Source organism: Lepus europaeus, chromosome 2 (assembly GCF_033115175.1).
Source record: "Lepus europaeus isolate LE1 chromosome 2, mLepTim1.pri, whole genome shotgun sequence".
Classification (NCBI taxonomy): domain Eukaryota; kingdom Metazoa; phylum Chordata; class Mammalia; order Lagomorpha; family Leporidae; genus Lepus; species Lepus europaeus.
In genome coordinates this window covers 142,172,395-142,196,170 of record NC_084828.1, presented here as the reverse complement: position 1 = coordinate 142,196,170, position 23,776 = coordinate 142,172,395, and the positions used below count along the sequence as shown (strand labels likewise).

General features: G+C 53.2%; 1 protein-coding gene across 1 annotated transcript in view; it reads right to left on the bottom strand.

Annotated features, from left to right (window-relative positions):
- Positions 1-244: 244 nt before the first annotated feature.
- NMNAT3 (nicotinamide nucleotide adenylyltransferase 3) overlaps positions 245-23,776 on the bottom strand; it is a 96,980-nt gene continuing 73,448 nt past the window's right edge. Inside the window, exons 3-5 of the mRNA XM_062178801.1 lie at positions 12,225-12,408; positions 8,062-8,144; positions 245-781 (exon numbers count right to left, since the gene is read on the bottom strand). Coding sequence (XP_062034785.1) covers positions 438-781; positions 8,062-8,144; positions 12,225-12,408 — 611 coding nt within the window. The 3' untranslated portion in view covers positions 245-437. The remainder of the gene's footprint in view (positions 782-8,061; positions 8,145-12,224; positions 12,409-23,776) is intronic.

Here is a 23,776-nt window from a genome sequence, read left to right as displayed (position 1 = left end):
CTGGGCGTGCGCGGCCGAGCGGTGTTAAAAACCAGGTCGCCAGATCAAAAACAGGGCCCGAGGTTCACTGCTTACTAAGAGGTTAGTTTCAATTTTTTTTTTTTTTTTTTTTTTTTTTTTTTGGCAAGGCCAGTGCGCAAGGCAGGCTGGGTTGTAGGGGTAGACGGGTCAGGTCGCTGACGCTTCCGTTAGCCTCAGGTGCTCCAACCAGGGCGTCTCCGGCACCCAGCACACCCCCTCCCGCCAGATGACGGCCCCGGTCCACGATAGCGTCTTTCACACCCGTGGGCAAAGTCTGTTCCGGAATCGGAGGCTGGTTCTGCTCCTCCAAAGAATGCGTCTCTCGCGGGATCCGACATTTCCCGGAAAGCAGAGGCCCCGCGGGAAGACAACCAGGGGGAAACTGGAAAAGAGCCCCACGGAGCAGACCGCGCGCCCTAGCTCGTGCCGCCCGCGCCGTACAGCCCGTGCGCCTGGATGTAGGCGAGCACGGCGTCGGGCAGCAGGTACTTGACGCTGCGTCCCCGCGCCAGGGCCCGGCGCACGTAGGTGGCGCTGAGCGCGGTCAGCACCGACTCGCGGGCCAGGTGGATGTTGTGGCGGTGCCTGCGCAGGATGGGCGAGTCCGCCACGCAGGCCTCGGCGTCGTGCCCGGCGCGGCCCACGCACACCACGCCGAACGTGCCCACGATCTCCTGCACGTGCGCGTCCTCCCAGAGGCTGGGCACCCTGAAGCTCTTCAGGACGTCGGCGCCGCACAGGAGCTTCAGCTCGGGCGTGGCTGCGGAGACAGGGGCGGCGCCCGGCGGCGTTACGCAGGGGTCCCCGCGGGACGCGCGCACCGGGTGCTTTTCTTGGCTCCGGTTGCCTGGGAGAACGGCAGAGGCTTCCCACGGCTGTGTGCGCCGGGAGTCCCAGTTTCTGATCGGAGGGGAAGTTCTCCAAGCCCTATGAGCTCGGCCAGCTCACTGCGCGCCTGAAATGCGCTTAGAGCCCGGAACCTGGTACTTTTATATAAAATGTCATCCTAAAGACTTACTACAGGGGCCGGCGTCGAGGTGCAGCGGGTTAAGCCGCCTCCTGCCACCACCACAATCCCCTGTGAGCACCCATTCCGGCCCGGCTGCTCCACCTCCCACCCAGCTCCCTGCTCACAGCCTGGGAAGGCGGCAGATGGCCCGAGTGCTTGGGCCCCTGCACCCACATGGGAGACCTGGATGGAGTTCCTGGCTCAGCCTAGCCCAGTCCCAGCCATTGCAGCCACTGGGGGAGTGAGCCAGCAGTTGGAAGCTCGCCTGCTCTCTGTGACTCTGCCTTTCAAATACAGAGCTACATCTTCAAGAAAATTACTGTCAAGGCTCTTTGGGTAACCTTATCAGCTGTGACCTGTCCGTGGCAGTTTAAGACAAAGCTCTAGAACCAGTGATTAAGGTGGAAATTCCTTTGGAACTTGCTCTAAGAAAATGCTCGGGGTGCTTACTATCTGCACCGTCGACAAGTGCTTCCTACCACCTGTTGACTGTCAGGACAACTTTATCAGGTGGTGTCCGTGTGTCCGTTTTGTGGATGGGGAGATCCAGGGACAGGAGGCAGATGTGCCTGGACAGGGAAGCACCCAGGCGGCCCGGCAGCCTGAGGGCGGGGCACTTGTAACTGCTGGGCTCTGCCGCCGCCTGCTGGCAGGAATCCGTACTGCACCGGGACTCAGCCAACCCTGGCTGGAGGGCTGAGTTCCCCTGGGCACCCGCATGGGAGACCAGGAGAGGCACCTGGCTCCTGGCTTCGGATCAGCGCGGTGCGCCGGCCGCGGCGGCCATTGGGGGGGGGGGGTGAACCAACGGCAAAGAAAGACCTTTCTCTCTGTCTCTCTCTCTCACTATCCACTCTGCCTGTCAAAAATAAAATAAAATAAAATAAAAAATAAAAAAAAGAGAAAAATCCTAGTGCCTGCTATCAGCAAGCTTCAGGATCTCTGGCCCTTCTGGAAAGGGACTCCTGGAAGACGGCCAAGGCTGGGCTCCCAAGGGTGCTGGCTCAGGAAGCCTCGGGTGGGAGGAGTTTCAGGGCCACCCCAGGCTGGGGGACAACATGGTGTGCAGGCTTGGTTTGGGCCAGTGGAGGACGGAAGGCCAGAGAGTCGGACTGTGGCGGAGGAGCCTGGTGCCAGGTAAGGCCTGCTCTTCTCTGCGGCCCAGTCTCCCCAGCCGTGGACGACCGGCACCAGCAGCCTGTATACTTGCCAAACTCACTTTGCAAACGCTCGGGCGGCTCGGCACAGGTGCCCTGCGTGGCGCGGGTCATCCCTTCACTCACGCACGTGTGGGTTCTGAGTGGCAGCAACCCAGGACTCCCGAGCTGGACACCGCAGGCTCAAAGCGGGTCCTGCCATCCCGCAGCGTGTCCGCTGGTGGCTTGGAGACGAGACTACTGCTGGTGCTTACCGGACGGGGCTGCTTTGGAACTGAATGTGTGTACAAACATAAAGTACGGTGCTCGGCACGGAGTACTTCCTCGCCACCAACCATTCACCCACCAGTCTGCTCACCGAAGCATCCATTCAACATTTGGGAGTTCTCTTTTAGAATCAATACAACTGCATCTAAACATCATCCAGGGAGCTGGCGCTGTGGCACAGCAAGTAAAGCCCCAGCCTGCAGTGCCAGCATCCCATATGGGCGCCGGTTCGAGTCCCGGCTGCTCCACTTCCAATCCATCTCCCTGTTAATGCACCTGGGAAGGCAGTGGAGGATGGCCCAAGTGCTTGGGCACCACTACCCACATGGGACACCCGGATGAAGTGCCTGGCATCAGCCTGGCCCAGCCCTGGCCATTGCAGCCATTTGGGGAGTGAACCAGCAGGTGGAAGACCTCTTTTTTTTTTTTTTTTTGACAGGCAGAGTGGATAGTGAGAGAGAGAGACAGAGAGAAAGATGCTCCTTTTTGCCATTGGTTCACCCTCCAATGGCCGCTGCGGCCGGCGCATCATGCCGATCCGAAGCCAGGAGCCAGGTGCTTCTCCTGGTCTCCCATGCGGGTGCAGGGCCCAAGGACTTGGGCCATCCTCCACTGCCTTCCCGGGCCATAGCAGAGAGCCTGCCTGGAAGAGGGGCAACCGGGATAGAATCCGGCGCCCCAACCAGGACTAGAACCCGGTGTGCCGGCGCCGCAAGGCGGAGGATTAGCCTAGTGAGCCGTGGCGCCAGCTGGAAGACCTCTTATTCCATCTCTGTAACTCTGCCTCTCAAGTAAATAAATAAATAAAATTATTCAATAGCTTGCCCTTCCGGTCCCACTGCTCGCAGTATACGTGTGGATCTGAGCCACGCTCATCTGTGAGGTTTTACTCTAATTTCTGATTTACCCGGCCACTGCAGTCAAGTGAGAGGCCAGCGTTTGGCCTTGCAAACACGTGGCTTCCACGTGGCCTTCTTTGGGGCAGGCTAAATGATGTACATTTAATTCCAGGGTCTGCTAGGGGCTTGGGGCACACCCCTTTTTGTTCCCACAGGCCAGAGAATGGAGAAATCCCCTTCTTGTGGGGACGGTTTCCATACAGGAGGTTCTGGTGTGGGAATGCTGCTCACACCAGGCCTTGCCTAGTGGGGACAAGTGCCTGTGTGTGCTCTGCCCCTGACCCCCACTTTGGGGGCGGGGCCTGTGACTCCCCCACCCATAGTGGGTCCCTCCGGCCCCGCCTCTGGGCAGGCGTGACATCAGCCCACAGGAACACATTCCTAACCCTGCTGCAAGGTTTTCTGTGACACTGACTGCGCAGGTGCAGAGCGCCGTGTCAAGGCGCGGGCCGTGCGCGGTCTCTGACGGGACAGAACCTCACAGGGACTGTGAGCGAAGTGTCATCAGCGCCTTTTCACTACGGAGGGCTGGCAGCCTGAGCCGATGACATCAGAGAGAGCCAACCTCGAGGTGAACCAGCCCCGAGTCCCGAACTAGACGCTGGGGCCTCGGGACTTCCTGGCCTGTGTCCTCCGCTGCAGACAGCCGTGATCAAATCGACTGTGAAGGTTACTGCAATGGGGGGCTACAGGCAGAGCCACGTCCATTCCCAGCCCGCCCAGCTCATGAGCATGGCCGCCAATGCCGGGGCCAGCGGGCGCCCTGCAGACGCGCTCAGAGGTGGGTGGCTTCCCGGTGCAGCAGTCAGGGCTGGTCACCGCATGGGCAGCTCCCAAGTTCACCGTGCAAGGCCTCTGAGCACTAGTCAGGGGTAAGTGGAAGCGGGTCAGGTGCCTGCCCTGTGTGTGTGCAAAGGGAGTCCTCTGAATGCCCCTGAGCTGTCTCCCCCACCACCAGCCCAGAGCAGAAGCCGCCCTCCCGAGAGACAGAGTGGGGCTGGTGAGGGCCCGCCCAGGGCTGCAGACTCTGGGTGTGGCCAAGGTAGACTGCCGATCACAGAAGTGATGCAGGGCTCTGGCAGCCAGGGACGGTGCTCAGCGGGTGGTTCCCCAGCCCAGTGCACAACAGTCCACAGGAACACACATGCATGTGCATACACACACACATGTGCACACACACACCACACAAGAACACATGGAAAGATGTGAGTGCTGAAAGTGGAAAAGCCACACGGCAGCTAGGAGTCTGCTTGCTACAATACCCTGCAGTATTCCCGGACAGCTCCTGGGCTCTCCTGGTGACTTAGACACGGAAACAGATGTGAGAACAGGTTCCCACTTCCCGTGTACAGCTGGAGACCAGAGCGGCAGGGTCGTTGCCCAGTTTCTCCCACTGCCTCTCAAGTGCTTCTCCAGGCCCTCCGAACCTTTCCTGCGGCTCCTCATCCCTACGTGGATGCAGAAGTTACACACACGGCGCTTTGTGCTTCAACTGGAAGCTGCGTGATAAACAGTGTCTTGCGCCAGTCTTTGTCCCAGTAGCTGCTGATTTCCTTAGCCAGATGCCCAGGCAGGAACTTTACTGCAAGCACCCGCGGGAGGTGACATGTGAGGGCTGGGGCCCCCGCCGCTGTCTCCAGGCCACTCTGCTGCTGCCTGCCTCTCCTGGGAGGCCCTGCAATTCCCCGGTGGCCCAGTGGCCCACATGTGCCTCGAGACGCCTCCAGCCTCAGCAACCACGCTCATCCAACAGGTCCTGGTGGGGTCCCCTCCTCCAAGCAGGCTTCCTCATGTATGCCTGCCCGCCTCACCTCCACCCACAGCCTGGCTCCAGCTCAGGGCAGGGCTGGGCCCCGGGCTCACTCGGGGAAGTGCTCAGGGACGGTTGGCAGAGCTCTCTCGGAAGTGCCAGCTAAGCCAGAGATGATGTAGAGAGAAGAGAGAGGCTGACAGTGGACACTGGGCATGGTGCTCATGCCTGGACATAGAAGGGGTGGAGCCTGCCCCAGACATGGGGGGAGGGGCAGGGAGAGACCAGAGGAATGCGATATGTCAGCTGATTCGATATCACTTCTTCCTTTTCAGCCCCTCACTCCGGGGCCTAAAAAAACCCCCCCCAGCAGGCTTATTAAACATCCGGGTCTCTGGGCCCCACTCCCTGCCACTCAGGTCTGGGGCGGGGCCTGGGGAACCCGTATTTGTAACAAGCACTGCAGCTGCTTCTGCTGTGCCTGGTCCTCTGGCCAGCACTTGGGAACTGCTGCCTGGCTCCGCGAGGGCCCGGAGGCATTTTCAAGTCCTTTAGAAATGTATTTTCAAGGTCGGTGCCATGGCATAGTGGGTATAGCTGCTACCTGAAATGCTGGCATCCCATGTGGACACAGGTTCGAGTCCTGGAAGTTCCACTTCTGATCCAGCTCCCTGCTAATGTGCCCAGGACAGCAGCAGAAGATGGCCCAAATGCTTGGACCTCTGCCACCCATGTGGGAGTCCTGGATGGAGTTCTAAGCCGCTTGCTTTGGCCTGGCCCAGCCCTGGCTATTGTAGCCATTTTGGGGAGTGAACCTAAGATCTCTCTTTTCCCTTTTCTCTTTCAAATACATAAATAATTAAGAAGAGTCTTTCCCAGTCACATTCTACGAATAGTCCAGAGAAATACCAATAGGCATTAAAGAGTTCCACGACTAACAAGTGACAAGAGTGGCTGCGACTGTCCCCACTCTCATTATGTCACAGTGTGCACAGGGACAAGAAAGGCTCTGAGAAGTCCTGCAGTGCACAGAGCACTCTGGGTGTGCCCAGCCTGGCCGTGCGGAGCCTCCTTACCTGGGAGCAGTGTCCCCTGGGCCGCAGCTGGGGCCCCAGGCTGACTGTCCCCACTCATTATGTCACAGTGTGCAGGGACAAGAAAGGCTCTGAGAAGTCCTGCAGTGCACAGAGCACTCTGGGTGTGCCCAGCCTGGCCGTGCGGAGCCTCCTGACCTGGGAGCAGTGTCCCCTGGGCCGCAGCTGGGGCCCCAGGCTGACTGTCCCCACTCATTATGTCACAGTGTGCAGGGACAAGAAAGGCTCTGAGAAGTCCTGCAGTGCACAGAGCACTCTGGGTGTGCCCAGCCTGGCCGTGCGGAGCCTCCTGACCTGGGAGCAGTGTCCCCTGGGCCGCAGCTGGGGCCCCAGGCTGACTGTCCCCACTCATTATGTCACAGTGTGCAGGGACAAGAAAGGCTCTGAGAAGTCCTGCAGTGCACAGAGCACTCTGGGTGTGCCCAGCCTTGGCCGTGTGGAGCCTCCTGACCTGGGAGCAGTGTCCCCTGGGCTGCAGCTGGGGCCCCGGGCCGACTGTCCCCACTCATTATGTCACAGTGTGCAGGGACAAGAAAGGCTCTGAGAAGTCCTGCAGTGCACAGAGCACTCTGGGTGTGCCCAGCCTTGGCCGTGTGGAGCCTCCTGACCTGGGAGCAGTGTCCCCTGGGCTGCAGCTGGGGCCCCGGGCCGACTGTCCCCACTCATTATGTCACAGTGTGCAGGGACAAGAAAGGCTCTGAGAAGTCCTGCAGTGCACAGAGCACTCTGGGTGTGCCCAGCCTTGGCCGTGTGGAGCCTCCTGACCTGGGAGCAGTGTCCCCTGGGCTGCAGCTGGGGCCCCGGGCCGACTGTCCCCACTCTCATTATGTCACGGTGTGCACAGGGACAAGAAAGGCTCTGAGAAGTCCTGCAGTGCACAGAGCACTCTGGGTGTGCCCAGCCTGGCCGTGCGGAGCCTCCTGACCTGGGAGCAGTGTCCCCTGGGCCGACGGCCCTTCTGGAGCCCTGTCACCCCACACCCTGCCCAGTCCTGCCTTCTGCCCTGTGCTGCGCTGGCTGATTTGCATGAGACGACTGTGAACTTGGCCATGACTCCAGGGCTGCTCCTGCTCTGAAACTCCAACCAACACTGGCGAGGACAACAGGGTGGACATTGAGGGTTACAGATGAAGGGATAATCCCAGTCAACTCTGCATTCCCCTAAAAGTGCCTCTCCCTTTCTTAGTGGACCACCAGGTAACGCTGCTACAACGTGTACTTGCTTTGTTCAGTTTGTTTTTTCTTTTTAAGATTTGTTTAATTTATTGAAAGGCAGAGTCGAGAGAGAGAGAGAGAGAAAGAGACAGATCTTTTATCTGCTGGTTCACCCCTCAAATGGCCGCAAACAGCCAGGGCTGAGCTGATCCGAAGCCAGGAGCCAGGAGCTTCTTCCGGGTCTCCCACGTAGGAGCAGGGGCCCAAGGACTTGGCCCATCTTCTACTGCTTTCCCAGGCCATAGCAGAGAGCTGAATTGGAGCACTGGGACTTGAAGTGGTGCCCACATCGGATGGGGGTGTTGCTGGCAGTGGTTTAACCTGCTACACCACAGCACCAGCCCCTCTGTTCAGTTTTGTAGTATAAAAGGCTAATGGTACCAGTTTATCCCAGGGAGGCCCTGACTATAATCCATGTCACGAGCCCAAGTCATGGGCCAGCTCAACGCCTGTGGGACGGCAACTCCCAGATGGGCACCAGCGTACAGTGGACGGCCCACTGCTGAGTAATCCGACCGCCTGACCCTGGTGGTCACCCAGGCCGCTGGGCCTCCAGGAGGTCCCTGTCTGTGTCCAGAAGGCCGCACCCCACACCTCCCACGTGGATCCCTGACATGTCAGCCCCCCAACAGATGAGCTCAGCACCTACCTGCTGGGGCCGGGGCCAGGGCCTCGATGGAGTCCAGGCCTTCCGCCGGGGCCGGAGACGGGAGCAGCTGCCTGTGGTGGTGCCTGCGGTGTGAACAGATGGCTTCAGGGTGCGTCTGTCCTGCAGCTCCCAAAGCCACCCAGGGGGGCTCCGACTGGAAGCCTCGACCTGCTTCTGTACATTTTAAGCTTGCACATTCCACATTTGGTGGGGGTCCCTGTGTGCCAGGCATTGTGGCAGGTGCTGAGACCGCCAGCAGCCACTGCTGGGAGCCCTGCCTGTGCCGCCCGGTGGTGGTGGTGGGGAAGACAGCATGTGTCTACCCACTCAAACCTTTCTTCACTGTTTCTCACCCAAGAGACACAGGAGTCAGGCTTGAGCAGGGATTAAGGATCACACAGTCCTGAGTTCGAAATGCAAGCATTCATCTGGAAAGCCCGGGGAATGACACCTGGTTTTTATTATTATTATTATTATTTTAAATTTTGACAGGTAGAGTTATAGACAATGAGAAAGAGACAGGGAGAAAGGTCTTTCTTCTGTTGGTTCACTCCCCAAATGGTTGCCACAGCCAGTGCTGTGCCGAGCCGAAGCCAGAAGCCAGGTGCTCCTTCCGGGTCTCCCATGCGGGTGCAGGGCCCAAGCACTTGGGCCATCCTCCACTGCCCTCCCAGGCCACAGCAGAGAGCTGGACTGGAAGAGGAGCAACTGGGACTAGAACCTGGAGCCCATATGGGATGCCAGCTCCGCAGGCAGAGGATTAACCAAGTGAGCCACGGCGCCGGCCCCAACACCTGGTTTTTAAAGACCATGGTGAAGGGAAATGAGCTAGATACACTAAGCACGGGCACAAGTCAGCGCTCGGAAAAGATGCCTGCTCCCATCACAAGCCAGTGCTTTGGGATGGACCAGGTAGCTGAGAGCCAGGGCTAGGAGCCTGAGGGCCTGGCCGGCTGTGTGACCCCAGGTGCATGATTTCTGGTCCCTGTGTGCATGGCTCTCTGCACCTGCAGTGAGGAGCAAGGGTGGTGCCCCCTCTACCGGGCAGCGCTCAAGATGACAGGAATTCGCACCGAGTGTCTCAGGCGTCTCCAGACTGACCCCAGTTTGGCACGCCCAGCTTTCAAAGCCATCGCTTTCTGCAAATCGAGATCCCTGTGTCATCATCATCACCATGGGCATCGTTTAAAAACCCAACACAGGTGTGCCCTGAACGCCCTTTCCTGTTTAATCTGCTCCTGCACCTGCTCTCGCTGCGCGGTGGTGCAGTTACTACAGCTCTATCTGGGAGGGAACAGTGTGGCTGGGTTCAAGTTCAGCCTCCCCTGCTCGTGTCACCTTGGACGAGTCACTGGCGAGACCACAAATGAGACTAGGCTTCTACCTGGCCGCGTGCTGGGGAAGTGGCTGCTGCTGGGTGTTGCTGGGAGAGGTGGGGGTACAGACCAAGTCCAGGATTAGGCTGCCTGGGTTGGAATTCTGGTTCCCAGCAGTGGCTGCGCCACCTTGGAGCAATCACCTCCAGTTTCCTCATCTGCAGAATGGGTGGCTGAGGGCAGGGCCACCCTAGAGGGCTACTGTGAGGTTCACTTGGGACAGCCTTGGCCTGCACAGATAGGACGGTGCCTGGCACAGGTAACAGGTGATCATTGGAAGGTGGGGACCATCACCTTATTTGCCTTGAGGCTCCTTGATCCAGTTTGCCTTACTCTGAGTAGTAGCTGCCATCTCTGAACCTTGGGGTGCAAATGGTCACTTTCAGTACCAAGTGCGTTTCCCTCCCCGTGGACTTCCACTCTGTCTCTGCGGGGTGGTGGGCACTGCTTCCTCTCGCTGCCTGCCTGAGTGTGGCCAGCCCTTGGCCTGGGAGTCGCCCCTGGGAGCATGTTCTCTGTGTCCTCCGCAGTCCCCTGGACTCTGGGGAAGCCCCACCTCCTGCTCCCTTGCAGCGTGGCTGTCGGCGGCTTCGCCTCTCTGAGCCTGAGTCTTTGTATCTGTGGAATGAGGACAATGTTGAGCTCATGTTTGCCCTGGGGTCCAGCAGGGTGGTGACGGGCAGGAGGGGATGACTGACCATGCCGCATGGCCTTGTGACCACATAGGCCCTGCCCCTATCAACAGGGGGAAGAGTGAGTAGAATAAGTTACCAACTACCTACAGGTGTGAGAGTTGGCCTGGCTTTTTAAAACTTAGCTACCTGAGAAGGAGAAAAAGCATCCTCAGGAGGTCCCACAGCCACTTGTCACACTACGGATATAAACCGACTGTTGACCCAGTCAGGGTGCTGCTAAGTGGAGCCAATGATGGGGCGGATTTCTACCGTGCTTCTAGAATCACTCGACATTACAATTGCAGCCAGGTTCCCGATCCCTGGAAAGTCATCAGCTCTCTGTTAAAACTGTGTCGACTCCATGATTCGCACACAAAATATATCATTCAGGATTTAAAAACAACCAAGCTTAGAGCTCATGCAAGACAAATAAAAACCGCCGGGGCAGGGGGAGCATGTTCAAAAACCTTCCCCGGCAATCCCCGCAGCGGGGGCTTGAGAGCCTCTCTGGGTGGGTCTCAGCGTCGGTCACCTGCTTCCAGGGCCCTCACGAAGGCCATGCGGAAGAACCCGCAGGGAGCTCTTAATCCAGCTCCCTACCAGTGTGCTGGGGAAGGCAGCAGAGATGGCCCAAATACCTCGGTCCTTGCCATCCACGTGGGGGACCCAGATGGGGTTCTGGGCTCTTGGCTTTGGCCTGGCCCAGCCCTGGCTGTTGTGGCCATTTGGGGAGTGAACCAGCAAACGGAAGACTCCTCTCTCTCTCTCTTGCTATGTGTGTCTCTCTTTCTGCATCCTCTGCCTTTCAAATAAATAAATCTTAAAAAAAAAAAAAAGTCCCGAGGTCCCACCCAGGCCAATGACACCCAGTCTCTGAGTAACACTTAGGGAATTGGACTTTTTGTAAACGTTTCCTTGCTGATACCAATGCACAGCCAGCACTGAGATGCCTGGACTAAGGGAAGAGTAAGCAAAGAAAGTGCAAGCTCAGGCGGCCCTGGGCTCACAGCTGCACATCACAGCAGAAGCCTCACTCCTCTGAACGGCACTACGACCCACTCTGCTTGTCGGGGAGGCTGGGCTGGAGTTACGGATGCAGGGAAGGTGGGTACCGTTATCAAGATGCTATCGTAAACGAGGTCTTCAGCCCGCATCTATCACAGCGGCCCACTGTGTGACACCCAAGGAGTTGGGCTCCTGCCACCCACGGGAAAGACCTAAATTGGGATCCCCCAGATTTGGCCTCGTGGGCATTTGGGGAGTGAGCCAGCACACTCACTTCCCATTTGTTCTTTTGGTTTGGCAATGGCTCTGAAGCCACACTGTAACCACGAGTGCTTTTAGATGGTTCTTTCCCGTACAAAAGATAAGCAGTGAGAACCAGGACATGGCAACAAAGCGCTCACCTTCGCTGAACCAACAAAGGAAGCGTTTGCCTCCCAGGTGACTCTGAAGTAAGGAAACAGTGAAAACCAAAGCACACGATGAACCTGCCTGCCAATCATTCCACTCTGACGCTCGTGCCTCCATTCCCAGCCAATCCCGCCGCATCCACATGGAGAAAAGACACAGCCCACAGCCCGCAATCCTTCCCGGCCGAGCTGGCTGTCACAGGTGGTGAGGCAGGCCCACCCACAATCCCCTCCTGGAACCTCCTGCTTCTCTGGCAAACTCTCAGACACCAGTCGGGGACCCGTGGTCCTACCTGCGGGGCTGGCCCAGGGCTTCTCAACACCTGCACCGCTCATACTGAACACGAATAGCGATGACTCAGGAGAAAACCCCAGGCAGCCATTTCTAGACGTAGTCTTAATCTAGAGAATCCAGGATCTGTAGACAATCCCGAGAGTGGAGAAGAGGGCGTGGTGGCCTAGGCCCAGCGGCTTGGCCTCTGGATCGAGACTGGGTGGGTGCTGGCACCAAGCGTGCCCCCAGGGACAATGGTTTGTAGCAGTGCTGCTCGGGGACTGTCTCAAGAGGCGACTCTGCTGGTCCCTCGCATCCCAGGTGCTGGCTGCAAAGGTCCAGCCGCGCCCCGGGGAACACCACGGCCCTGTCACCCGGTGCGCTGTGCAAACGTCACACCGTCACACCCGCAGCAGTATGCCGTTACCTGAGCACCTTCACCGTCTCCATCCACTGCGCCTGCTCGCTCTCCCAGGGGTCCACTCGGATCCAGTCGGACGTCTGAAGGGCCAGCCGTGCCATGGCCACTCGGTGCCGGGCGGCCGCGAGGTCTTTCTTCCTGTAGCTGTCATTGACGGGAGAGATGATCCCCGCGACCACCTGGTATTTTCCTGAGCAAGGGAGAGCAGAGGTGTTGCAGGTGCCACCCAGCAGCTGGGATGCAGGCGGGTACTCAAAGCCTCCGGGCCTCGGCCCGAGTGGGAGCAGGCCTGGGCATCTCCCCAGGGGAGGGTCAGCTCCAGGGTGACCTCGGCCACCACGGGCCTGCCCTCCAGGCTCCTGCAACCCAGAGCAGCACCTCCGGCGAGAGCACACCCAGGCCGGGGTCCCACACAGCAGCATGGGCAGGAAGGGGAGGGGATGGGATTTAGCACAGCCAGGTCCAGTGGGTGATGGGCCAGCAGTGTTCTAAAGAGCGCGTGGCTAAGGGAACTGCCAGGCCTGCGCTGCTCTGAATCCTGGAGCTTCTGAGAGAGACGCGCTGCATGGCGCTAAGCCCCCGAAGCTGAGGGATCAGCTGCTGAGCCCAGCTGAGCCCATCCTGACAAACACGTCACTTCGGGAGACACTCCTGCTCTTCCTGATTTAAGGGATTCTCTCGCAGACGAATGTTGGCTTTTATCAAATGCTTCCGCTGCAACTCGAAATGATGATGTGGTTTTTCCCCTTGAGCCAGTTAATCGAGTGGATTGTATTGATTAATTTTCTGATCTTAAACCAGCATTGCATTCCTGAGGTAACACTAACTTGGTCTGGACAAATGATCTGGTTTTTTTGTTTTGTTTTTTTTTTTTAATGTATTGATGGGTTCATTTTTTTTTTTTTTTAAAGACAGATCTGTATTCTTCCTTTCTCTCTCTGTCCTAATCAGGTACTGGTATCAAGGTTATTCCAGCCTCATAAAAAACTCTTGGGGAGTCCCCTCTTTTCCTAAGCGCTAAGCGGGCTTGTGTATAAGGGCAGAACTAACACTTGTTGAATGTTTGCTAGAACTCGCCATTGTAATCTTAGGAGACAGCGTTTAATCAGTGCAGAATTGAATACTGATTTAATTCATTTAGTGGTTAGAAGATGATTCAGATGACCATTTCCTAATTACAATTTTTGGCAGCTCACATTTTTCTCGTTTTTTTGGTCCAAGACATCTACAGCTGACATTTGCTGGCGGCAGGAGCCCCGTGACAGACTCTGATCTGTTCACGCCTTCCTCACGGCTGCTGTGGGAGGCGTCTCCTCACCTTCCCCTCGCACAGTGTTGCTCAGGGTCTGGAACTTTGCTAGTCTTTTCAAGAAACCAACTTTTGGCATACTGCTTTTTTTTCCAACTAAATGTTTGTTTTCTATCTCACCAGCTCCTGCTCTCATTTTTATTAGCTCTGTCCTGCTCTCTTGATGGCATTCTGCTGTGCTTGTTAATGTCTGCTCAGCTAATTAACTTGCAGTTTGTCTTGTTCTTCTTTCCTGCTATACACAGTGCAGCCTGCAAAGTGTTCCCCTGGCGGGTGGGTGTTTGCTCAGCAGTTAGACGCCACAGGGCCACCTGCATCCCATAGTGCCGACTAGGTTTCATTTCCAGCTACAGCTTCCTGGGACACCTGGATATGGTGTCTGGCTTGTAGAAAGCCATTTGGGGAGGGAACCAGGGAATGGAAGATCTCTCCATGTCTCTCTCTCTCTCTCTGCCTTTCAAATGTATAAAAATTAATTCCTTATGGGGCCAGAGTGCATGGCGTAGTGGGTGAAGCCATTGACTGTGGTGCCAGCATCCCATACGGGTGCTGGTTGGAACCCTGGTTACTCCACTTCCAATCTTGATCCCTGCTAATGCACCTGGGACAGCAGCTGAAGACGGCCCAAGTCCTTGGCCCCCTGCACCCATGTGGGAGACCTGGAAGGAGCTCCTGGCTCCTGGCTTCAGATCAGCCCAGCTCCAGCTGTTGGAGCATTTGGAGAGTGAACCAGTGGATGGAAGACCTCTCTCTCCCTTTCAAATAAATAATATGTTGTGAATCACAATACACATAATAATGGAAATCAGAAAATCCTGTAAACAGAATAGACAGTACATACAGATGTGCTTAGAGGGAAATTTTTTAAAAGACTGATTTATTTGAAAGGCAGAGTTAGGTAAGGTGGAAGGGAGGGAGGGAGAGAGAGAGAGAGAGAATCTTTCAACTGCTGTTTTACTTCCCAACTGTCTGCAACAGCCCCCGGACAGGGCCAGGCTGAAACCAGCGGCCAGGGGCTGCATCTGGTCTCCCATGTAGGCGGCGGGGACTCGAGTACCACACCCAGCATTTACTGTGTCCCAGATGCATCAGCAGGAGGCTGGATGGGAAGCAGAGGTAGGGCTCGAGGGATCCCAGGCCCCCAGGCCCCCAGTATGGGAGGCAGGCACCCGGAGGCAGCCTAACCCACTGCAGCCACACGCCTGCCCTGATCTGTACGTTATTTGAAAGTGTTTTTCCTAATTACCAAATACACATGCAGTGATGTGGGGTGTCTTTCTGTTGTGGATCTCCAGCTTAGCTGAACTGTAGTTGGAGCTGCTCTTACACTGGAAGCAATCACTTGATGTGTGTTGATGCTTGCTTTGCATCCCAGTGTGTGTTCTGCTTGCTGGGTGCAACGCTCTCTCCATTTAGCTGGGATCATGAATTGCTTTGCTCAAAACTATAATCTCACTGAGTTTTTTGTCTGCTTTATTAGCAATAGCGATAGAGATGTTAAAATCCTCCACTATGGCTTTTCTTCCTTCCCTTTGGTTCTTTCAAGGATGTGCAATCAAGGGTATACACATTTATAACTTTTACCAGGCCTCTTTATCTCTAGTAATTTTTTTCCTTTTGCTTGCAGTCTGATAATAGAGCTTCAAAAGGTTCATTTTGGTTAGAATACACAAGACACATTGTTTCTCTCCTTTTATTTTTAACCTTTCTACACTTCTGAATTGGGCAAGACTTTTATACATAACCTAGAGCTGGGTTAAGAAACTTTTTTGCTCAAGTTTGACCTACTGATTTTATTTAATGTGAATGCTGGTATTTTGCTTTCTTTTTGTCAGATACATTCTGTTTCTTTGATTCTCTTTTCCTCTCTGGATAATTACTATTTAATTTTTTTCTCTCTCAGACTATAAATTATATATGCAGTCTTTTATCCAAAGTAAATCAAGGTGCTAGTGCTGTAGCGCAGTGGGTTAATGCCCTTGCCTGAAGCGCCAGTATCCCTTATGGATGACTTGGCTGCTCCACTTCCGATCCAGCTCTCTGCTGTGGTCTGGGAAAGCAGTAGAGGATGGCTCAAGTCCTTGGGCCCCTGCACCCGCATGGGAGGCCTGGAGGAAGCTCCTGGCTCCTGGCTTCAGATGGGCACAGCTCTGGCTGTTGTGGCCATCTTGGGGAGTGAACCAGTGGATGGACGACCTCTCTCTCTCTCTCTCTCTGCCTCTCCTTTCTCAGTGCAACTCTGACTTTCAAATAAATAAATAAATCTTAAAAAAAAAAAAACAGAGTCAATCAAGACTATTAATCTCCCCCCAGTAACATCCACTCACTCCCCCCCCACCCCGCCCCCGCTGGGTATTTGTTGTTGTGGACTTCAATGTTTACTTCCCCCCAGTCCTACTGGATCTTACTGCCCCGCTTCATTTGAGCTTGCCCGTGCATTTGCCTTTTCCCGTGGGCTTCCTGCTTCCTGCACATCGGGCCTCCCACCTGGCAGTCAGTCCCCAGCAGAACTCACCTCGTAGACTCCCCCTCACCTACTGACTTCACCCTGGGCTTGACCCGCATTCTTGAAAGCGATTCTCACCGGGAAGAAAACGATTGGTTGCAAGCAGCTTTCTTCAAGACCCTGAAGCTGCTTCCTCATCTTCCCTTGTTGGTGCTGCAGTGTCATTGTTTTAGTCCATTCTGGGTTGCTATGACAAAATACCTGAGGCCACGTGTATATATGTGTGTGTGTGTGTGTGTGTATACACACACATACATATATATATATATATATATATATATATATATATATATAGTCCAAACTTGGGTCTGCCCATTTATTCAGCCTCCAGGAAGGGCCTGCCTCCTATCCCACAACAGGGTGAGTGTGGGGACAGGTGTGAGTGTGGCTGGTGGACTAAACAGAAGAGGCCAAATGCCTGGGGCAGTCCTTACTGACAACTGGCTCTCCCAGTAACCAGTCTAGTCCTAGAGACCTCACCCACTCCAGTAAGATGGGAGTAACCCCTTCTGAGGGTGGTGTCAACAAAACCCACTGGGCCCCAGCTCTCAGCTATATCACAACCACTGTGTTAAACTGGGGACCAAGCTTCTAGCACCTTTGGGGACAAAACACATCCAAATCACGGCAGTCCTTCTGTAAGTCTAACTGCCACTCCTGTGGAGGTAATCTGTAATTTTCTTGTTGCTCCACAGCTTTGTCTACATAATGCGTTTCCTATCTACCCTGCTTTGGGATCACAAGGTCTCCTAAGTCTGTGGATTAGGGTCTTTTGTTGGAAATGGAAAATTCTTAGTTATTATCCCCAGAAACTGCCCTCTTTGCTTCCTTTTCTAACTCTCTAACTGGATATATGTTAATTCCATGTCTCTTACCCTTTCTCTTGGACTTTCTCTACGCTCCATGCTAGATAATAATTTCATTTAATCTATATTCCAAATAACTAAACCTATATCTTGCTCCAGCTGATCTGATTCAAAATCACTTGTTGAAATTTTGAGTCTTCCAAGCTATGATCATGGTCTGTATCTTCATTTGTTTTTGGTCTTCTGTAATTTTTATTTTCGGCATGACAAATTTGTTTCTGGCCCACTGAACAGTCCAAAGCAGGTGGTAGTCAGGCATGCAGGTTCCTCTCTTCCTCCTTTAATTTCTTTTATCAGCATCTTATAGTTTTTAGGATTTAAATTCTATACATGCTTCAGGACACAAATTCCACATGTTTTGTTAGATTTTTAAGTGTTTCATTTTCTTTAGAGCAATTGTAAATGGCATGGTGATTTTAATTTTGTGTTCTCACATTTGTTGTTAGTATATAAAAATGTGATGATAGGATTAAGAAGGTGGAGTAGGGAGCGAGCTTGCCGCTTGAGTCTAGGAGAAGACAGATTAAAAAAAGTGGAAAGATTACAGTCTCAGGGAAGAGTGAGGGAGAAAACAGCAGAGGAAACTACGTAAACTGGAGGCACAGCAGACCTACGTGGAGGGCGAGGACCCACACAACTTAGGGCCCCAGAGCTGAGAGCCTCTGCACCAGTGTTGAGAGGAAGGTGAGGCCAGACTGCAGCAGCCCAAGCCACTGGTGAAAAAAAGCTGCAGGAAGAGCCTAGAGGGAATCCGGCTTTGAGCCCCACGGGGGAAAACGTACCTGCCAAACTAGAAAAGGAAAAACAAAGGGGGCATGTTTTCTCTCCCACAATACCAGATTGCAGGACATACTACAAGGTAGTTATAATCAAAACACCCTGGTACTGGTACAGAAACAGATGGATAGACCAATGGGACAGAATAGAAACACCAGAAACCAATCCAAACATCTACAGCCAATTTATATTTGACCAAGGAGCTAAAACCAACCCCTGGAGCAAGCACAGTCTCTGCAACAAATGGTGCTGGGAAAACTGGATCTCCACATGCAGAAGTGTGAAGCAAGACCCCTACCTTACACAAAAATCCACTCAACATGGATTAAAGACCTAAATCCATGACCTGATACCATCAAATTACTAGAGAACATTGGGGAAACCCTGTAAGACATTGGCATAGGCAAAGAGTTCTTGGAAAAGACCCCAGAGGTACAGGCAATCAAAGCCAAAATTGACAAATAGGATTACATTAAATTGAGAAGCTTCTGTATAGCAAAAGAAACATTTAGAAAAGTGAAGAGGCAGCCAACAGAATGGGAGAAATTATTTGCAAACTATGTAACTGATAAAGGATTAATAACCAGAATAAATAAAGAGATTAAGAAACTCCACAACAAAACAAACAACTCATTTAAGAAATGGGCCAAGGACTTAAACAGATATTTTTCAAAAGAAGAAATCCAAATGGCCAACAGATACATGAAAAAAGGCTCAGGATCACTAGTCTCAGGGAAATGCAAATCAAAATCAAAAGGTGGTTTCACCTAACTCCAGTTAGAATGGCTTTCATAGGAAAACTAACAAAACAACTGCTGGTGAGGATGTGGGGAAAAAGGTACCCTAATCCACTGTTGGTGGGAATGTAAACTGGTAAAGCTACTATGGAAGGCAGCTTGGAGATCCCTCAGAAATCTGAATATAGACCTATCATATGACGCAGCCATCCCACTCCTGGGAATTTACTCAAGGGAAATGAAACCAGCAAATAAAAGAGTTATGTACACCCCCATGTTTATTGCAGCTCAATTTGCAATAGCTAAGACATGGAATCAACCTAAATGCCTGTTGACTGAAGACTGGGTAAAGAAATCATGGACTATGTACTCTATGGACTACTACACAGTAGTAAGAAAATGAAATCCAGACATTTGCAACAAAATGGATGAATCTGGAAAACATCATACTTAAGTGAAAAAAGCCAGTCCCAAATGGATAAATACCGTATGTTCTCCCTGATCTGTGATAACTAACAGAGCACCTAAAAGGCAAACTGTAGAAGTGAAACTGACACTTTGAGAAGCAATGACTTGACCAGCCCTTGTCTTGACTGTTGAGGAACAGTGGTGTTTTGTTTTGTTTTGTTTTTTTTTTTCTTAATGGAGATGGGAATGGGAGAGGGAGGAGGTGGTGGGGTGGGAGTCGGGGTGGGAGGGCAGGAATGATGGGAAGAATCACTGTATTCCTAAAGTTGCACTTAAGACATTTGTACTCATTAAATAAAAGGTTTCTTTGGGGAAAAAAAAAGGTGATTGGTCTTTGTGTGCAACTGAACTCTTTCTAGTTTTGTTTTGTTGTAGATTCTTTGGGATTTTCTATCAGACAACCGTGTTATATGCAAATAGGGAAAGTCTTATTGTTTCCTTCCCAATATTTATGCTGGATTTGAGACTTTTCCCTTTTCCTAAGGTAAGTACTTAGTGTTACAAATTTCCCTTTTTGCACTGCTTAAGCTGCATCCAAGATATTCTGACGTGCTGTATTTCTACTTTCGTTCAATTCTTTGTCCTTGGAACGTTCTTTTTGACCCATGAGTTATGTAAAAGTGTCTTGCTTAATTTTCAAGCACTTAAATATCTTCCGTTGTTCTTTTATTGATTTTCGTTTGATTCTGTCATGGTCGGAGACCCACATTCCATATGATTTCAGTTCTTTCAAACTTGTGGAGGTTTGCTTTATGGCTTAGAGTATGGCCTATCTTAATGAGTACTCCAAGGGTGCATAAAATCCCGCGTGTTCTCTGTTGCTGGGCAGAGTTCTACACACGTGGAGCAGCTCCTGCTGTTGACTATGTTGCTCAGCTCTCCTATACCCTTGCTGATACTCTTCATGGAGCAGTGGCTGCTAACAGTGCGGTGCTGAAATGCCCTTCTGTGAGTGTAACTGTGAATTTGTCTATGTTGCCTTTTAGCTCTATCAGTACTGGTTCCACATATTTTAAAACCCCGTGTTTTGATGTGCACATATTCAGGACTGTTACGGGTTCTTGATGACTCTTCTTTGAATTTTGATTTTGTTAATTTTGTCATCACTTCTGGAAAGTCTGGTTCTTCACCAAGTCTGGTAATGCACTTTTTTTTTTTTTGTTTTTTTTGACAGGCAGAGTTAGAGAGTTAGACAGTGAGAGAGAGAGAGAGAAAGGTATTAATTTTTCCGTTGGTTCACCTCCCACTTCACTGCACTCCTGGGCCACAGCAGACAGCTGGGCTGGAAGAACAACCGAGACAGAATCCGGTGCCCCAAACCGGACTAGAACCCAGGGTGCCGGCACTGCAGGCGGAGGATTAGCCTAGTGAGCCACGGTGCCGGCCTGGTAATGCACTTTCAACATCTTTTTTTATTTAAATATAAGCACACCTCTTAAATCTGTATCTGACAACGCCAACTGCAGAGTCTGTTCAGGTCATGTCCGCTGCCTTCGTTCTACTAGCTCTCAGTCACACTGTTTCCTGTCTGTGTTTCATTATTTTTGAATGCTTGCTGCTCAGTGCTCCTGCCTGGTTATCAGTGGGGCTTCTCCAGGCTTCATGGTTGCTTTTTGTGGCATCTGGATTATTAAACGCCATAGGTGACCTTACATCAAGTTCCTGATGGAGCTTCTTTGGCTAAAACAAGGGCTCATGTGTGGCCACTTCTCCCCTGGGATCACCGATTCTTTCTTTCTCCTTCTGCTTGCCTCAGCACCAAGGCACAAGGCCTCTCTGAAGTTGTCCAGGATTAGGGGAAGGAGATGGATTAAGATGCAGTTTAGCTTGGCCTGGAGGATGTGGTTCCTCAACTTTGTTAAATTCATTGAGTCCAGCTTAATGGGGGGGAAGTCACCTACAAGGCTTCCCAGGTTGGGAGGGCTCCACCCCTTGAATTATGGCCCTCATGGCTTCTGTGGCCACTGATTCAAAGCTTAGGTGAGGGGCTGGCACTGTGGCACAGCAGGTTAATCCTCTGCCTGCAGTGCCGGCATCCCATCGAGTCCCGGCTGCTCCTCTTCCAATCCAGCTTTATGCTGTGGCCTGGGAAGGCAGTAGAAGATGGCCCAAGTCCTTGGGCCCCTGTACCTGCGTGGGAGACATGGAAGAAGCTCCTGGCTCCTGGCTTCAGCCTGGTCTAGCTCTGTCTGTTGTGGCCAGTTGGGGAGTGAACTAGCAGATGGAAGACCTCTCTCTCTCTCTCTCTCTGTGCCTCTGCCTTTCAAATAAATAAATAAATAAATATTTTTAAAAAAGAGAGTGAAACTTGAAAAATATTCTACCTCCCATTTCTTATTTTAGTGGGAGAGTTGATTCAAAAAGTGGAGCCTGCCCCACTGGGAGCTGAACATTCTCTGGTGCCCTTGGCATCCCTGGGAACCCTGGCCACCCTGGGCTGTCCTGTCTGCCTCGGGCCCTCCTTCCTGGGGGCTGAGGCATCTGCCGCTTCAAGGGCATGGCAGGCCCAGCTGAGGACAAGGATGTGACGTGCAGCTTTGCACATCCAGAACTGGCTCCCCAAACTCACTTTAGGGGTGACACCCATGAAAGGTATAGCTTTCAACAACCAGGCTTTGAAGAGAGAGCAAAGATTTATTTAAGTTCCAAAGTAACCCTAAAAAAACATTAAGACCCAGAGCCCAGGAAATCAGCGCACACAAATTTCCTCAATTGCATGGAGTAGTAGGAAGAGATCTGAAGGAGAAAATGAAGGTACTTTGTGGGCTTAGGTAGGGTTGGGGCTGCGGTGGGGTGAGGCAGGGGTGAGGCAGCAGGCGAGAGCAGAGGCTGGCGTGGGGGCAGAGCTCTGTGAGTGTGGCCAAGACTCCTGGAGAGGAGCAGTGGAGGAGGGCCAGAGTGGACAGTCAGCATGGCTACAAAGGGAAGTAGAAGGTGCATGGAGGGCAGCCCAAAGCCAGCCTCCATGGCCTTGGCACGACCAGGGAGAGCCCAGGCACACGGCCAGGCAGCAGAGACATAGTGTGCAAGTTGATAGCAGCTGAGGAGGTTTCCAGAGTGGAGGCAGAGAAGACAGAGGTTACCTAAGGTCAAGGGCACACCCCTCAGCTAGGCAGCACTAGGTGGCCCAGGATGCCTACCTAACTCTCTCGTGGGGACGTGGGCAGGAGAAGACGAACTTGATTAATAACTGACCTGCAGGAGACTAAGCTGAAAACTAGAAGACTGCCACCTTGAAGTGACAAATGGACGTGGTGGCTCAAGAGCACAGTGTCATAGAAAGCAAAGTAAGTTACAGTCTGCACGTCCGAGCCCCTGTAACATGCAGAAGGCATGTGTCGCCTCTTTCTCTTTCCCCTTTAAAGGAGATGGGAGCTGGGAGGATGAATCTCTCCAGGGAGTTCATGCATTTAAGCTTCACGTTACCCCATTTTGCAGGGGGGACCAGGGTGGGAGAACAGGGGCCAGGCAGGCAGCTCTGCGGGGCATCCTGGAGACCCAGGTGTCACCTGTGCTGGTTTAGCACACCCTGACAGCACAGGTCGTGCACTGAGAAATCAATGCTTTCTTATAGAACGCAGGGGAGGAGAGTCAATAAGAACAACAATTTGAGCTAAAACTCCTTCCTGCCTTCCCAGTGGTCATGAGTGCAGCCTTTTCCCTCCTCCGCAGCTCTTGGTCACAATCCCAACGTTGCCCTTAGGTGATTCCCTCACCCCCCACCCTGCCCCAGCCTTCACCAGGCACTTCTCCCGTGGCCCTTGGCTGTCCAGACACACCTCCCTCACAGCACCTGTATGTTAATGATCTCTCTGCCCTTGTCTTTCCTATGGGTCTCAGAGCTCCTTATGGGCATGAACCTGTCTTTCAATTTGGGATGAGACACCTAGCATCTCAGCACCAAGCTGTACCATCCTCCCCATGGGGTTATGAAAGTAACTCAAGGCTGTGAGTTTCACATGGCACACAGAGTTCCTCGTTCTTACTCACCTTATAAAATGGCAAGAAAAGCAGTGTAAATCACAAGGACCCAGTGGAAGAGGAGCCAAGCATTGGGAAAAGTCCACACAATGGTGGAAGCTGGAGAGCTGGTGAGCATTGGGGAGTGACCAAGCAGAGCCCGCAGGCAGGAGAGGTGACTAAGAGGCAAGCTGTGTGCACAGCAGAAGCCCAGAGTGGCTCAAACTGGAGGACCAGAGGCCTCTCCATGTAGGGGTGCCAGAGGGCCTGAAAACAGGAGGACCAGTTGAGAGTTTGTCTAAGGAGCCTCAGGTCCACCCAGACCACCGGTCGCCTGCCTTCTTCTCCCAGGTATCCGCTTTCTGCCTAGGCTGGGCCAGGAGAGGACCCTGACCCCCAGAGGAAGGGACAGGGAAAGAACATCCTTAATCAGTAGGGTTAGGTTTGTCTCCCAGAATAGAGCACCAGATTAGTCAGAGACGCTTCTCCAACACAGGCTGACGTCTGGGGTTTTGGACCTAGGAGCTGAGCCTATGGCCACGAGGCCCATCAGCCTCACCCACACACCCGGAGCTTCCGGCCTGCATGCAGGACCCGGGCCTGGTCTGCAAACCCGAGTGGACAGCCTAGGAAGGGACACAGTTTAGAAGGCTGCCTACCGCGAGAGTGACCACTGCAGCTGTCAGAGCGAAGGAGCCAAAGGCAACACAGAGAGACGATTTCAAAACCCTTCACGGAGCAGTGTCAGAAATACTGCAGGGATATGCTGCTCACAAAACAGGAATGGCGTGCTTTAAAGAGACAGCCAGAAAACAGGAAGGGCTCGTAGAAGTCGAAAAATACTCACTCAACATTTGCCAGCTGCGTGTTGCTCGCCAGGGGTGGCGCTGGGTCTAGGGCAATGGTGATGATGCTGTGGACCAGCCCTTGCCCTC